Source organism: Marmota marmota, unplaced genomic scaffold (genome assembly GCF_001458135.2).
Source record: "Marmota marmota marmota unplaced genomic scaffold, marMar, whole genome shotgun sequence".
Classification (NCBI taxonomy): Eukaryota; Metazoa; Chordata; class Mammalia; order Rodentia; family Sciuridae; genus Marmota; species Marmota marmota.
Genome location: NW_025999897.1, coordinates 4,299,475 through 4,316,557, shown reverse-complemented (window position 1 = coordinate 4,316,557; position 17,083 = coordinate 4,299,475). Strand labels below are relative to the sequence as shown.

At 48.8% G+C, this 17,083-nt stretch overlaps 1 protein-coding gene across 1 annotated transcript in view; it reads left to right on the top strand.

The window, feature by feature from the left end:
- The first annotated feature begins 1,203 nt into the window (after positions 1-1,203).
- Positions 1,204-17,083, top strand: part of Rgs9 (regulator of G protein signaling 9) — a 61,950-nt gene continuing 46,070 nt past the window's right edge. The window contains exons 1-6 of the mRNA XM_015504845.2: positions 1,204-1,439; positions 12,839-12,935; positions 14,653-14,703; positions 16,300-16,406; positions 16,580-16,631; positions 16,891-16,949. Coding sequence (XP_015360331.2) covers positions 1,383-1,439; positions 12,839-12,935; positions 14,653-14,703; positions 16,300-16,406; positions 16,580-16,631; positions 16,891-16,949 — 423 coding nt within the window. The 5' untranslated portion in view covers positions 1,204-1,382. The remainder of the gene's footprint in view (positions 1,440-12,838; positions 12,936-14,652; positions 14,704-16,299; positions 16,407-16,579; positions 16,632-16,890; positions 16,950-17,083) is intronic.

Below are 17,083 nucleotides of genomic sequence, written 5' to 3'. Positions count from 1 at the left end.
CTGGAAAGGCTCCACAGGGAACAAACCACAAACCCCTTGAGATTGTCTGCAACCCTGAGTCAGCGCCGAATGTGTGCACGTCTTCCTGAGAGAATGTCTATAGTGCTCATCAAATCATTAAGGTAAATATTACCTGAAAGGAAAAAAAAATGGATAACAACCTCTACTTTAAAAGGTCATTGGCTGACTGTGCCTTCCTAAGGCAAAGCTCTATTCTTCCATGTTAAACATTTTATTGCTACACTTAGTGTCCACTCACCCAGTGTAAATAGGACAAAGGGCTTTATATGACAAAGCTGAAGGGTCTTGATTACTTAGGGTCTTTAACCTTTTATTTTTCTAGAGATGAAAACACTAAAATAATTATGCATCATTTTAGGTTCGTCAATTGTAACAATCGTACCACTCTAGGTAGGGATGTTGATAAAGAAGGAAACCATGAATGTCGGGGAGAGAATATATGGGAAATCTTTATACTACACCCTTCTGCTCAATTTTGTGGCAAATCTAAAAATGCTTCAAAAATTAAAAGTTTACTTAAAAATGGACAAACAAACCAGCCCAACACCAAGAATCAAAGAAGTAAAATATAATTTTCCCAAGGCTAGACAACTGGGTCAGTAGGCACTACAGCCTTCCTCTCTCTTCTTCACTTCTATATTTTAGCCATCATTTTACAAATTCCTGTTATTTTGTGTCAATAAGTCATCATTACTGATCTCCCCCCATCCTGCCCCCCCAAAACAAAAACAAAAACAAAAACAAATAAACAAACCAAAAAACAAACAAACAAACATTTGTTTAGGGCCAAGCACTGTGTTATACATTTCTCCATTGACAGGTAGGGGAATCTTTCTATTGGATATTATTACCCCATTTAAAAAATTTTACTTTTCTCATGACGATATTGATTCTTGGAGATTTAAAGAAGTTGCCCAAGGTTGCCTAGCTGCTTAGGGGCAAAGAGGGTGCAGGAAAGCCTGTGTTTCCACCACACTTTATTGATGAGGATTTTCTCTCACTTTTGTACGTAACTCGCCCAGGTTAAAAGGCTCCCTCCTGAGGTCTCACCTGAGGCTCCGCGGGGGTACAGGTAGGACCGGACGCCGCCCCCTGGTGGCAGGTGCGCGCCCTCGCAGCGCATGCTAATGAGCCCGCGGCGCCGCTCGCTGATTGGCTGGCGCGGATTCCAGCTGCTTTGCAAGTCGGCGGGTGTGAGGGAGAGTCTAGGGGCCGCGGGCGGCAGCGGAGCTCTGCGCGCTCCCCGCCCCGCGCATCACGGTCGACGCCCAGGCTGGGCTGGCCAGGCTGGCTTGCTAACTTGGGGCTTTCCCTCTTCTCTCCCATTTGTGTTGTGGTGGTAGATCCATCCAGGGTCCAGGATGACGATCCGACACCAGGGCCAGCAGTACAGGCCGAGGATGGCATTTCTCCAAAAGGTAACCCGGGTGCCCACACCTGGGCCCTGGCAGGTGGGCGGGGTCCGAGTCTGGGGAGAGTCCGAGGATGTGCTGGGCATCCCTTTTGGGCGGTTCGCGCCGCTAGATTGTATGAAATGACTTATTTGCTTTGTGTGTTGCTTTTGAAGACTATAATAATGAGGGTTTCGTGGAAACTGTTTGTAGTGGAGAATCTGAAGCCAGCTATGATGGTCTGCCGGAGGCTGGAAACAACCTGTTACTCGGAGAGGAGGGTGCCAGAGGCAGTTCAGCTGAGGCTGTGAGGTTTGACACAACCTGCCGGTATTGTTGTAAGACATCCGGATGATAAATCAGCATGTCTTTTGGCCATGTTTTTCTGATCCTAAACTGCAGTATTATAAAATAAGTATGTTTGTGTGTATACATAGACGATGAAAATGATGTGATCGGTAGGATCAAGGCCACCCTGTTTACAATGTGCAGAGAGCCCTCATTTGTGGATGGGCACTTGAATCTCCCTCTGACAGTGGCTGGCAGCAACATCACAACCTTGTCCCGTCTGTTGTAAATGCTTTCTCAGACCAAGTGACCAGGCACAGGGTGTCCATTCTGGATGGACACGGAGGGCGTGGTGGTGGAGAGCACTTGGAGAGTGATGTGTTTGGGGATGAAGTGGTTCGTTTTGTTCTGGGCTTTTGAGATATCGAGTGTGGGAAGAGATCGACAGAGGATTAGGTCCCAGGTCACCGTCTGCCCTTCCGAAGCACAGCCACTTTTCGCCGTGTGGTGTCCATCCTCTTAGGCTTATCCTGTTGAGTAGAATTAGCTGAATGCTTTTGACAAGCTGGGCCCTGCCCTGAGCCCCAGGAGCTAAGCAAATTGGCGTAGTCAGTGACCAACCGTTTCGATTTGCTAAATGTGTTAAAGCCTGGACAATCCTGGGCACACCAGGACAGTTGTCACGCTCTGTCCACTGAGGGTGGCTGAATGTTGTCCTGCCGGAAAAGAACCAAAAAGCCAGTATCACAGATGCCAGTTCCTCAAAGCCAAAGAAACTGCCCAAGTCTAGTGTCTGAGAGCCTAACACCATCTTCTGGGTTTTATCCCAGGACGGCTTTCTTCTCCCAGGCAGGGCAGCTCTGACTTGGGGACTCAGAGAATAATTTTCCGGAGATGTTCAGCTTGCTTTTATTGAATCTTGGGCATTCTTTTCCATCAAGATGGAAGAGAATCTAGTAGATTCTTCTCTTTTTACCTGGTGTCTTGCTTTCAGCCTCCCCTTCTTCACCCCAGCCTCCCCTCCCATTTCAGTCCCCCCTCACCTCCACCCCAGCCTCCCCTCCTCCACCCGAGTCTCCTTCCTCCACCCTGGCCTCTGCTCTCACCCCACTTTTCCCTTTCCACTCGATGTACCCTTCCTCCATGGCATACACCCACTGTTTTCCTTTCCCAAACCAACGATGATCTCCTTCACCCAAAACCCTAAGTGGCTTCCCACGCTCAGGATTCCGTCCACCCTTCTCAGTGTGGCCACTCATGACGCTGCTCTCACCCCCTGCTCCAGCTTTCCCTCCCCCTGCCCTCCACCGCCAGGAGTGGAAGACCAGGAGAGTTTAGGATGCTTCTCAGGGGCTCTTGACTCAGTGACTTCCCCTGCTCTCTGGGAGTCTGTCCCATGCCCCTTCATGTACCAGCCCCCTCTAAGTCCTATCTCCCCTCTGCCAACCTCCCTCTCCTCCTCTTCTCATGCCCCACTCCCAGCCACTCCTCTCTGAAGGCAGGTTCTGTTGACCCTTCAGCAGAGTGACTTCCTTCTTTGTGCCTACAGACCCTGTCCCACCTCCAGTATATTTTTTTTTCTTTGCCTCATGCCATCAACAACCCTGTCTGCTGCATATATTGAGTCCCTTGATCACATCACGGATTTCCTAAAGTGAGAGCAGGGCAAAAGGCTGCAAGACAGGTGTTGGGAGCCTGTGCCAGGGGATTCTCAGCAATGCACTAGCCTGGGCATCCCAGGACAGTTGTCACACTCTGTCCACCTTCTCGAGGTGACATCTAGCCTTCTGGAGAAGCCTGAAATGTGCCTTGGGTGCAGTGTCATTCTCCACCGGTTCAAAGCCTGTGCGTGTTCCTGGCAGAGGACTCACATTCCTCCTCTCATCTGTTCCGTCAGACAGTGGGGAGGGTCACTGTTCTATGGAGGAAGAAGCTGAGACTTGGAGAAGTTAAGCCACTTGCCAGTCATACAGTCACAAAGTGATGGAACCAGGAAAAAATACAGGACTGGCCACCATCTGTCCCCAAAGTGATACAGTGCTGTGAAATTCTCATGATGTGGGTCAGAGTGTGGTGTCTGTGGGAAGACCTGGCTCAGTGTGTCTGGGGGACACAGAGTGAGGACTGAAGAACATATATGAGGGCGTTCCAAGCAGAGAGGGGGAAGGATGTTCCAGGAGAGGGAACAGCATGGGCCGAGGCAGGGAGGCTCAGGAAATCTGGTGGGTCTGAGGATGGTTGTTCAGTAATGGATGGAGTTTGGAGGGAAGGGGAGAGGAGTGTGGAAAGGTAGGTGAGACAGAGGGGACCACAGTGCCCTTGGAAACTTTTGAAGGTGGTTTGCTTTTTGACAGATTGGCAAATTAAGAAGACTCCTGGTGTGAATAAGAGGATGGAAGGGATGTCTTCTTTTTTCCTGAGCTAGGAGAGTTCACTCAAGGTCTCCTGTGCCTCCCCCAACTCCAGCTACCCAGGACATGGCGGTGTCTCACACTGGGGAGAGTGGAGCTAGTCAAGGGCCCTTCCCTCTGCGATTCCTAAGGCTCTTGCTTTGTGTGCTCACCTCATACTCCATGCGGGGGAGACTGCCCCTCAGCCCAGACGCTGCCCACCTGTGATGCCTGGGCTGGTTTAGGATGTGGTGGGAAGAGATGGAGGGCCAGCCTGCCCAGGCGCATTGCTGGGGGTTTAGCTGAGGACACACAGGGGACTGATGACACAGCTGAGTGGACTCTTGTGGCTCCAGCACCGTGGGCTTTAGTTCTGGTCCTGGACTACGTCCCAGCGGGTTCCAGTTACCGGGATTCACTATAGGACTGACTTTTTTGGAGAAAGAAGCCTTGTGAGATGATTTGACTTTCCTGTGTGGCTCCATTTCTCTCCTCCTCCTCCTCCTCCTCCTCCTCCTCCTCCTCCTCCTCCTCCTCTTTTTGCTTGGGAAGGAGGAATACTGAATATTTTGCTGAAGAGGAACACTGACCACCTGGGAAGAAAGTGGTATCACTTGCTTGTATCATTCAGTGTAGATAATGGAGCACTGAAGTCCCAGTGTTAGGATACCAAGGAGATTAGAGTCTCTGGAGACAGGCAGATGTGTAAATTAGGAGAAAAACACGTTCCATGCACCATGGCAAACACTGTTGGAGGCTCCATCAAGGGGTAGAGGTCAGCTCCACCTGGGGGCTGAGGTGTGAATCAGGGCAGGTTTCTCGGGGGGACCTGCAACGGAGTCGAGTTATGAAAAACGAGTCTTTTGTTTTTGGCAGGAGAATGGGAAGATGAGTGACATTTTAGGCAGGTACAAAACACAAAACATGTGAAATAGTCTGGTCGTTTTGGAGGCTGCTCAGTGGTCAGGAGTGCTGACCCAGAGAGGGCAGAAGAAGTGTTTGGGTTTGGTGGACAGCAGGGCTGGTAGGTGAGAAGGGCCCAGAACTGAAGTGCTTCTTATGACATGCTGAGGATTTGGTGCTCTATGTGTTTAACAAGAAGCTCTCTGATGTCAACCAGGGATGAATATGATGAGGTGATTCACATTCGAGAAGGATAATTCTGATGAGACAGTGTGAGGCTTTCCAACTCTGGATGTACCTTTAAAAATGTCAATATCAAGTCACAGTCCTTTGAGTTTCAGATTACGTTGGCCTGGCCTGGGGTGGGGCTTAAGGAATTTTTCTTTTTTTTGGTACTGGAGATGAACCCAGGGCGCTTTACAACTGAGTTACACCCCCAGCCCTTTTTATTATTATTATTTTTTTGAGACAGATTCTTGCCCAGTTGCTTAGGGCCTCAATATCAGACTTGCTGAGTCTGATCTTGAACTTACAGTCCTCCTGTTTCAGCCTCCCGAGTTGCTGGGATTCCAGGTATGCCCCACTGCACCCGGCAAGCATTGGTCTTTGAAAGAAAGCTTCCCAGGCGGTTTGAAGTGCAACAAAGATGACATTCCTTGAGGACATTTGGCAATGTGTAGATGCACTAGGGGATTATTACAACTGGGGCTTGTATTGGCATCTAGTGGGTAGAGACCAGAGATCCAACATCCAACAATGCACTGAACAGCCCCTAAGCAAAAAGTGATCCTGCTGAAAATGTTGGTGGGGCTGTGGTTGAGGGCCCCCGGGCCAGGGGACATGCTGGAGGTTGGAGGCAGGTGCCAGTGAAGACCCAGAACCTGACGGTCCAGGAGGGGGTTAACAGACATTCATAAGGCCGGATTTAATGGGCAGAAAAGAGATGTGTGAAATATAAAAGCACAGTCCCTGGAAGTCACCCGTCACTGTTGTTGGCTGGGGTCATCACACAGGGGCTACGGCATGGTGCAGGCTGGGGTGGGCTGGCCACTGACTCCTTGTGGCTGGGTTTATTAGAAAGAGCTCACCCTCCTGTTAGAACAACAGCTGTTGTGAGGTCACCTCCCCCATCTCGATATGGGGAAGTCATGATTATTATTGTTCCCCTGGGAACCTTCTCCAGCTTAAAGGAAAATTCCAGCCCCTGAGATATTCTGCAGTGAGTGACAGCTTCTTAATTCTTGGAGCAGCGTGGGCCTGGTGGGTGGGATGTCAAAGCCAGCGTTTCTGATCCCTTCACGATGTCAGGGTCCCAGGCACACCTGCAGTCACGCATCCAAGAGAAGAACTGTGGGGCTGATATTTCCCCCTCCACCCCCCACACCCAATTCAGGGCCTGATGGGGCTCGGTGGTAGTCTGATTGTGTGGCATTTATGTGTTGCCTGGGAACACGATGGGGCTGATTCTTCATCTCGTGAGGAGCTGGGAGCTGATGTGGCTTGGAAGAGGGGCACTGATGTTCAAGGGCAGGGAAGGCCGTGGCTCGCTCTCATCTCCAGAGGGATGCCCCGCAGGTCATAGGAGGCTGGTAGGAAAGTTTGCAGCAGTTTGGAGAAGAAAGGCAAGGCTTTCTGAACAACATGGGAAGCAACTGAGTTTGTGTTCTTTGTGAGAGGAAGGGATTTTTCTGATTCAGGATAGAAAAGAGTCTGTATCAGTCAGCTCAGGTTGCCATAACAAAGCACCACAGCTGGGTGGCTTAAACAACAGAAATTTATTTTCTCACAGTTATGGAGGCTGGAAGTCTGAGAGCAAGTTGTGGTCGGGTTGTTTTATTCTGAGGATTCTCTCCTTGGCCTGTTTTCTCTGAGTCTTCATGTCATCTTTCCTACTAGTGCCTCCCAAACCCATATAGGATTAGGGCCGTCCACATGACCTCATTTCACCTTAAAGACCCTTTGTCCCCAAACAGTCACATTCTGAGGTACTGGGGGTAAGGATTTCACAATATGAACTTGAAGGGGCTGGGGGCGGACACAGTTCAGTGTATGACAGCATCTCTCAGTGCCATGAGTTAGAATCCTGCCATTTCCTGCTCAGGTGATTGAAGAGACCACTCACAAGAATTTGCATCAAGAAAAGTCTGAAGAAAATTGATTGGAGGGGGCTGGGGTTGTGGCTCAGTGGTAGAGCACTTGCAGAGCATTTGTGAGGCACAGGGTTCGATCCTCAGCACTGCATTTAAATAAATTAAATAAAGGTCCATTGACAACTAAAAAATATTAAAAAAAAAAAAGAAAATTGATTGGAAACTCAGCATGCTGAACTCCCTCAAAATGTTCCCAAGGTCCATGTGAGGCCCCCTCCGACACAGCTCCTTCTTTCTGTGAAGGGTGACACACCTGCTAGAAAGAAATCTGACTCCTCTCATTGTGTTTTTAAAATAACTCTCATTATTCCTCCTCTGAAAGTTATTTTCGAACCCTTTATAATAATTTTTTTAAAATGCAAAGACAAAGAATCAACTCTGACTTTTGAGAATCTCAGATTTCTAACTTACAAGGTGGGATTCCATATGGGCCCCCTATTTCCACAAAATGCTGTTGTTTCACCTAATAAAAATATTTAAAATGAATACAGCGTTTCTTCTGGCATCTAATATGAGAGAGGGGAGTCTTGAAGTTTGACATTAGAAAATCCAGGACTTCTTGGAATACATAAATCCAAGATGCATTGTTGGCTAAGAACTCTAAGAAAAGTCACTTCCACAGCCCTCAGATTTATATGGGCTTTTAGTCCACTATCTCCCCTGGCCATCCCCAGGGGCAGCAGCCTCCCGGCCTCTCTGCAGCACCCACCTGTCTCTTTGCTTCTCTGTCTCCTGCCACCCCTCATGTCTGAACCATGGCTCCAGACTCTGACAAGCTCTGACCTTGCAGAAGGCTAAGGGCTATAAGTTCCAGTGGATCTGAAATGAACATCCTCCATTCCAGACAATTCCGTGAGCCAGGACAGCCTGCAGATGAAGCCTGCAGTCTGTCTTGCTCAGGGAGTCCCTGATGCTGCTTGGGTCTTGCTAGCCGGCTGAGTCACTCTGTGCCTGGGAGCGGTCTTGATTGTGACCTGATCTCAGCCCATTTCTTAGAGATTTGGGTTCAAAAGCAAATGCTGGTTTTGCATCAAAGACGGAACTAGTAAATCCCACCCCTCAGCCTTGAGTTGGGACCTTGTCCCACACTCCTGGAAAGGCGAGAAGCCTTCCAGGTGCAGGCAGGAGTAGACTGTATAGGGAAGAGGAAAGACACAGGGAGAGTGTTTGCGATTCAGGGCTTCCTGGAATGGCCTTTACCTTGCATACAGCTGGGTCAGTCTCTCTTTTTTAATTTTAATTTCAATTTCATTTTATTGTGGTAAGACCACTTAGCAGGAGATCTACCCTTTTAATAAATTTTAAATGTACAGTACAGCATTATTAACTTCAAGTATTATATTGTACAGCAGATTTCTAGAACTTATTTGTCATAACTGAAATTTTTATATCCATTGATTAGCAAGTTCTCATTCCCTTTCCCACCAGCCCCTGGCAAACACCATTCTGGGAATTTGTCTGTTTTTAAGGGACCTCATAAAGTTGGACCAGGAGGCATTTGTCTTCTAGTCTGGCTCATTTCATGAACTGTAATGACCCACAGTTCATGCATATTGTGTATGGCAGAATTTTCTTCTTATGTATCTCTAAGTTATCTTTGTCCATTTGTCTGCAGGCACTTAGGTGGTTTTCACACCTCAGCTTTTGCAGTGAATATGGAGGGCAGACCCTTCTTCTAGTCCTGATTTCAGTTCTTTGGGATCTATGCCCAGAGGCAGGACTGTTGAATTTCTTTCTGTTATTTTGGAGGTGTATCCAAACTACTTCCCACAGTGGTCACATCAGTTTCCCTCCCACCCACGGTGTGCAAGGATTCCCAATCCACCCTTTCACCTGAAGCTCAGGCCTCTCCACGCCACGCGCCCTTGGAGGGCACCACACCATCCTCCTCTCCTGGCTGTTACGCCCATCAGTGCCTTCTTATTTCTTGGTGTATAATTTAGTCTGCAGTTGGAATCTCATAAATACTTACTTCATGCATAGCTTGGTCCTAAATGCTTTAAATGCTTAATTTCATTTAATCTTAACAACATCCCTATGATAATGTAGGTGCTATCGTAATCTCCATTTTACACAAATGAGTCTTAGTGGAATTTACCTAAGGCCTCTAGCATCTTAACTGGCGCAGGGATTTGAACTGAGCTCTCTCTGCATCCAGACTCTTTGCTTTTATTTTTGTTGATTCTTTATTCTCAAGACAGGGTCTCCTTATGTTGTTCAGGCTGGTCTCAAACTCCTGGGCTTAAGCGATCTTCCATCTCAACCTCCTGAATGCTGAGTCTGTAGATGTGCGCCATGGTGCCTGCCCTCTTGATTTTCACATACTTGTCTCTGCAACTCCCCAAGGACTGGGAGTATGCCTTTTACCTTGCTGTATCCCCTACAGTGCCGGGGCACTGCCTGGGTGCTCAAGAAGTACCTGTTTTTGTTTGAGAAACAAAACTGGGTTATTATTCCTGGGCATCTGACCATGGCGGTGCATACAAAGTTTCAAAAATACATTAATCATATGAATGCTGCTGACGTTTTGTTTTGAGATGGGATCCTGCTAAGTTGCCCAGGCTGGCCTCAAAGTGGTAATCCCCCTGCCTCAGCCTCGTGGGTAGCTGGGATTACAGTGCTCAGTCTGCTACTATTAATGATGATAACAACTAACATGTGTGTCTCCTTATAAAGCATACATCTTTATGCTTACAGAGGTAAGCGGCAAAATCAGAAATCTCGAATGCTTCGGATTCTGAAACATTTTGAGCATGAACATGATGGATACCACAAGTGGAAAAGTCCATGTCGAAACTTGTTTTGTGCACAAAATTATTAAAATACTATATAAAATCACCTTCTGGTATTTGCACAGGGTGTGCACCATATATACAACTATATACATGAGGGGTAAATGAAACCTAAGTGAATTTCATGTGTGTATTTACTTGGGTCCCACCCTAAGACATTGCAGTATGTGCAAATATTCTGAAACCGCCCCCCCCCGAAAAAAAAAAAAAAGAAATCTGAAATCCCAAACACTTCTGGTCCCAGCATTTGGATAAGAGATATTCAACCTATCTTTATACATATGTGATATATTTCTTCTTATAAAATGTTCTTGTGCAGTTACTTAATTAGATTCCATGAGATTACAGAAGCACATCTGTTAGTGGGATATGTACTATCTTGGTCCCTATTTTTATGATGGAGGAAGGAGATTCAGAGAGGTCACTGTGTTGCCCCAAGTCCTTCAGTTGGGAGAGAAAGAAACTCCACAGGGGATGTGGGACCCTGGGGTTCACCTTCGAATGATAAAAGGCCCTTCCTGAAATTCATTGTCATGGGCTGTAGGGTGTTGGGGTGCTATTTCGTTAAATGAAAGGAGAAAAATGAGGACATGACCAAGTCAGTTAAATTGAGGGGAAGCAGGTCAGTTGGGGCGCTCTTTTTCTCTGGGCACCGGCTAGGGTGTGGACAGGCTGGTCTGAGGTGCAGCCCTCCCTGAGGATCTGTCCAGCTGTGCTCTAGAGAGCGCTGGACCCGGGGCAGGGGGAGGTTTCTTGTTCCCGCTTGCTGGTGCCTATTCTGAGGCCCTGCTCCTGCTGGGACACCCACCCTCCTTTCCAATTTCTGCTGCCCACGTCCTGCTCACCTTTGTAAGGTCCACTTCGGGAGCTCTGTCCTCCTGACCCACTGCACAGGTGCTGCTGATATCGTGAACCTGCCTTCGTCACTGTGCCTCCTGAGCTGCCCTGTCGTCCTGTGCAGTGGCCCCTTATCCATGGTTTCACTTTATTGGTTGTTTCCCTGGTACTAGGGATCGAACTCCAGTGGTTTCACTTCATTCCATGTGATATGCACAATCAACCTTGGCCTGAGAGCACTAAATGGAAAATTCCTATTTGGAGAGAAGAGAGGGGGAGGGCATTCACATAGCTGTTAGTATATTGTTAGAGTTGTCCTATTTTATCATTAGTCATTATTAATCTCTGATGGGCCTAATTCACATACTAAGCTTAGCCACAGCTGGGTATGTATGGGGAAAACCACAGTAAACATGGGGTACACGATGCTGAGGACAATCAGAGCTGTCCTGTGGCCGTCTTCCTGAAGTTCAGTCTTCCTTGGAAGAATTTGTCGATTTTCTTTGGCCTCCACACTCTCTTGGATGTTTATGACTCTGTAATTCATAGCTCTGACCCTTGTCCTTCTCAGCTTGGGGCAGCCATTTCCAGTCCCTTGCCGGACACTGCGGGTGTCTCAGGGCCCCTTCACAGCTCACATACCAAAGCAGCAGCCTGTGCTTCCAGAAGGTGCTCCTCCCCCGCCCCCACCTTTCATTTTTTGCCTTGCTGGGGTAGAACCCAGGGCCCTGCTCACGCTAGGCAGGTGACTACCTCTGAGCCACACCCTCAGTCCTTCTTTTGCATTTTCCATTTTGCTCACTGGTAACTCTGGTCCTATAGGTCATGACCTTGGCATTCTTCTCTGCCCTTTCGCTGAACTACCGGATCCCTTGCAAGTGCAGATGACGGTCACTTCCGAGGGCTCTGAGAGTCTTGCCTCCTTCCATCTTCTCGCTGCTGTTTTCATGTGTTTATTAATTCATGCATCGACTGTTTATGGAGTACCCTGTGTGTGCCAGGCACTCTCCCAGGCACTTGGAACACAGTAGCAAGCAACCACAGTCTAATGACAGGTGCTTGCAGAGCTTACTTTCCAAGAGCAAGGGGACCACACGATAAACCATTTAATAAATAGGCAAGTCACTTTGCAAGTTAGATGGTGAGTTCTATAGAAGTAAGCAGGGGATCAAGAGAGCCAACCATGGAGTTCAGGGTTGCAGCTCTGAGTTGGATCGTCGGCATGGGTCTCCTGGGGACCTCAGAGGAGAAGGAAGTGAGATCGTGAGATAAGTAGATCTTTTTGGAAGACTGGTCCAGGCAGAGGGAATAGCTAGAGCAAAGGCCCTGTGGCAGCCTGGGAGCATGTTTGATATTGTTGGGAGCAGCAGGGGGACCAATATGGAAGGAGCTTGTGGGGAGTGGTAGGACAAGAATCAGAGAAGAAAGGAGATCCCAACCACGTAGACCAGCAGGGCGGCCCAGTCATTCACTCCAGGAGAAATGGCTGTGGCAGTGAATGGCCAAGCAGAGAGGGTCCAGGAATTATCCTAATTGAACTGGAAGGCTCATCTGGCTGCCCTGCTGAGAAGAAACCAAGTGGTAGGAGGCGGGGTAGAAGTCCAGCAGTCTATGCCTGGACCATGCGGTGACTTTGAACGGGTCACCCCACTGACTTCCCATCTCTGTGTTCTTCTCTCTGTCATGGTCACACCTCTAAAATGCTCTCTGGCAATGGCTGCTTGATAAAACCCACACCTGGGGGTGGCATGCGAGGCCACTATGATCTGCCCTCTCTCTTTCTCTGTCCCTCTTGCTCCGTGGGACAGTGTCATCCTCCATGCCCTCACAGTGACGTTCTCTCACCTGCTCTTAAAAGCCTCCCTGAATCTCCATGTCAGGAGGAATCTCTCTGGGCCCCCCAGCCGGGGAGGTGTCTGCGTCTGTGGGTGGTGGCATCAAAGCTGCCCAATGCCCTCGAGGTTCCTGTGCCAGATGGGACGCCCCAGAGTCCTCCTTTGTATCTTTGGATCCTACTCAATGCCATGAAAAGCCTCTGAAATGACTTCTCTTGCTCTGTCTTGCAGATTGAAGCGCTTGTGAAGGACATGCAGAACCCAGAGACGGGGGTCAAGATGCAGAACCAGAGGGTCCTGGTCACCAGTGTCCCTCACGCCATGACAGGTGATGTAACTCGTGGCCTAATCTTGGCCTGGAACAGATCCCCACAAAGGGGTTGGCAAACTTGGTCACACAGGCCCAATGGGGCCCACAGTTGTATTTGTAAATAAAGTTTTATTGAAACGCATCCATGTCCATGCACCTAGGCATTGTCTACAGCCACTTTCACACCATACTGGGGGAGTTGGAATATCCACCATGCAGAGGCTGCGTCAGGAGCCACAGAGCTGAAATATTTACTCGCTCACCCTTTACAGAATAAGTTTTCTGATTCCTATAGTACAGTTTTCCTCTGCAGAAGGGTTAGAAAAGAAAGAGAAAAGGACTCAGGGGGTCACTTGAAGCCATTTCTCCCAGAAGGTCATCACAGAAGGCCTCATGTCAGGTTTGTGTTTGCTTGCTGTTTGTTTTATTTTAATGAAATCAGCAGGAAAACAAAGTGCTGTTTGGCAGAAAAAAAAACAATGGCTTTTGTCTTGCTCCACCCTTCCCTACCTTCTAATTCACACCTGGGCCTTCTGAGGTCCCCACAGGGATGGAGCTGCTGTCTCCTCCTTGTGTGTGAGTCCAAGGGCCTGCAGAGCATCCCTAGGGGATATTGGCAGGAGGGAGGGTAGTGTTATCTGGAGATGAGCCCAGGGAACATGTGAGTGGACCCCAGGGGCCTCCCCGGAGCGTTCCAGTAACGTCTCTTCCCTGCCTCGGAAGAGAGAAGTGTCATTTATGACTGTCCAGCCACGAGGAGGCAAGCAGAGGGGTCTTGAGTTCTGGCTCTCTTCTTTGATGTGTTTTATGCCAGTTCCCCTGCAGGCAGGGACCCTACGTGGCCCTTGGAAAGCGAGGAAGTTGGTTGGAAAAAGTGGCCATTGGCATTTGAAGAGGACTTCTGAGTGAGCTCCCAGAGCACCTTGCCTTCCGAGATGCCGCTGCCCTCCTACAGGGAGCGCTTCTGTGGGGTCCCATTGGTGGAACTTGGCTGCTTGCCTCGGCCTTAGATAAATCTGAGCCCTTGGTGTGCACGTCCTCTCTGGACTCTCCCCTGCCAGCCTCTCCTGCCTCACCCCATGCCCATCTTCACTCTGTGATTTTCCCGACCAGCCTCTAAGACTTGCAGGGCCTCCTGCAAGAGCACAAATGAAGCCCCACTCAGTCCAAAGATAGAAATCAACCTGAAACCCGTTACTCAAATAGGTACCCTCCTCCGACCCTGATAAAACACCTTCACGATAACCTGAAGGCTGGGTTGGAATTTAGCTTTCTGCCTTTTGGGCCTTCTGCCTGGGAGATGGGGTGTGGGGGAGCCATCAGGGCCTTCAGCCCCCTCTTCTCTTCCCATCTTTGGTTCTGTTTTACTTCCATGTGTCTCAGCTCTATCTAGAGCCCCTCCAACAGCTGGCCTTGGGTCTGTTTTCCCAGTGTTTAGTCTTAGTTTCTTTGCTGTCTGGCTGATGAACGGAGGTCCAAGCACAAGTTTTTGTAAGGTAAAAGATAAGCACAACAACAGAGCTTGATAGTGAGTGTGTGAAGGTCGGGTTACACTCCAGGTCTGCTGACTTGCAGGCTTCAGAGTTGCACTGGACATACAAGTGGGAGGTGGTGGTGGGGATGATCACAGCCGAGCCGGGAGGGACTGGCCAGGTGACCTCACAGAAGAGGTCATGGCTGTCCAAGGATAGGTCAGGATGCTGTGACAATGACCAGATACTTCTCTGCTTTGCAGGAGGCGATGTTCTACAATGGATCATCCAGCGTCTCTGGATCTCCAACCTGGGTGAGGGTCCGTCCTGCATGGGCAGTTATGGCAGACTTGCGGTGCTCACTGCACCACACAAGAAATGAAATGGAGGCTTTGCCTATCTCTAAGAAACCTGCTGGACTTGGTAGTACATGTCTGCAATCCCAGCGGCCCCTGGAGGCTGAGGCAGGAGGATTGCGAGTTCAGAGGCAGCCTCAGCAACTCAGTGAGGCCCTAAGCAACTTAGAGAGATCCTGTCTCAATCAATCAATCAATCAATCAATCAATAAAAGGGCTGGGGGGTATGGCTCAGTGGTTAAACACCTGTAGGTTCAATCCCTTGTAAAATTGGAGAGACATCACTTCCATGCATAAAATAATCAGAAGCAAAAGCATGATAATTTAGGGACAAAATAGTTATTATTACATACAAAATATCGAGAGTGTGTAAATAGTGGGAAGCTGGAAATACCTAGAAAGGCTTCCCAGAATAGGTGCTGCATGCCCCTGCTCTGGAAAGAAGTGATGCTCCTGAATGGGGGAAGGAGAGTTAAGAAGGTCTTTCCGGAAGGAGAGACTAGCAGGAGCAGTGATGTCAGAATGGAATGAACAGGAAATGGAGGGGTCATGTGGGGGATTGGGAGGAGTGACATCAGCTTACTCTGGAGGGTGGTGACAGGGTGGGAGTCCACTTAGCAGGTTGACAGATTCCGCCTTATCTGGAGATAAGTGAGAGGAAGCCACGGGCAGCTTTTGAACCTGGCAGTGTGTCTGATCAGGGTACTCAAGCTGGGATGTTGGAGCAGAAAGAATCTGGGGACCAGACTTCACCCTAGAAAAAAGGCTGTTGATAAAAGAAGGCATGAAAACCGAGGGTCTGGTGTGTGTGGGAGGGAGTGGGACTTGCAGGGTGGGGTCTGGGGAACAAGTCATCCCAAACCTTCAATGATGATAGGGCTGCAGGTTGGGGCCCTGGGCAGGGTGGGCCTGCAGGCAGAGGGATGCATCCCTCTCTTGAGCACGAAAAGCTACCTGCTTCCACTGGTGTTTCTGAAAAAGAACAGGAAAGTTTTCCCTTAATTGATGCAAATCCAGAAACAAGCCCTTGCTTCCAAAACAACTGAGGTGGGGTGGGAATTAAAGTGAGGCGGGTAGGAGTGGAAAGATCTGGACCCATGGTGCAGGTGAGTTGCACTTGACAGTAAACATGGCCTCCTTCCTGTTTCCTCTTTGATTGAGGAAGTGTCCGTTGGTTAAGCAGAGACATTTGCAACCATTCATGTGATCTTTTCTAGATCCAAAGAACCTAGATCCAAAGAATCAGGGCTTCCCCAGCCATCACCCCCAAGTCACCTGCAGCAGGCCACCTGCGGTACCAGTTGACATCTAGGTTCACTACTTCCCATCCAGACTTACTAAGTTGTCCTGGGAACAGGACCTGGGGGTCCTCTTGGCATGCTCCCCGGCTGGTGCTTGTCCATAGTCAAGTTCAGGAACCTCCACCCCACTCCTTAGGTGCTGCTATGTGAGGACAGGGCACTCTCGTGGAATTTGGTGGGTGAGGGAGTGGGGCAACGAGCTTCTTCCTTCAGCCCCTGCTCCTGACATCATGTCTGAACTGCTTCTCCCCAGAGGCGCAGAACTTGGGTAACTTCATTGTCAAGTATGGCTACATTTACCCCCTTCAAGACCCCAAGAATCTCATTCTCAAGCCTGATAGCAGTCTCTACAGATTTCAGGTGAGACTTGGCCTTGACCTTGAGTGTTCATGGGGCTGAACTTATTTGAAAGATAATGGTTGGCCTCATGTCCTCACAGTCAGGAGTGCAGAAGTGGTGGAGAGGGATAAGGTGATTTTGTCTGAACCCAGTGGGTGAAGCATGGTTTCTCTGCCTTTTTTTTTTTTTTGTAGACGCCATATTTTTGGCCCACACAGCAGTGGCCCGCTGAAGATACAGATTATGGTAAATACTTCATCCCCACCTCTGCCTTGGGGTGTGCTCGACACGTTGCTTATTTATTTTCAGCATTCTGTGACATTTGTCTTGTTGTCGTCACGACCTTTAAGTCATCTGTATTGGGACCCCCAGGGGCAGGGACCCGGTGGGCTGAGCACTCTCCAGCACTCTGACCTCAGCACAGCAGCCTCCTGAAGAGAGAGAGGCGGCCAAGGGAGTTCTGAAATATGATGATGATGGAAAATGTCATTGTTTTCTTTTCTAGCCATCTATCTAGCCAAGAGAAATATCAAGAAGAAAGGAATTTTAGAAGAATATGAAAAGGTACAGAAATGTTTTCAAGTAGAGTTCATTATGATTGAGTGGAATATCATTGTAAGATTTTTCCCCCTCTTCCCCACATTACTACATTCATCTGTACCCTCACGAGCCATCCATCCACCCATCTATCTATCTAC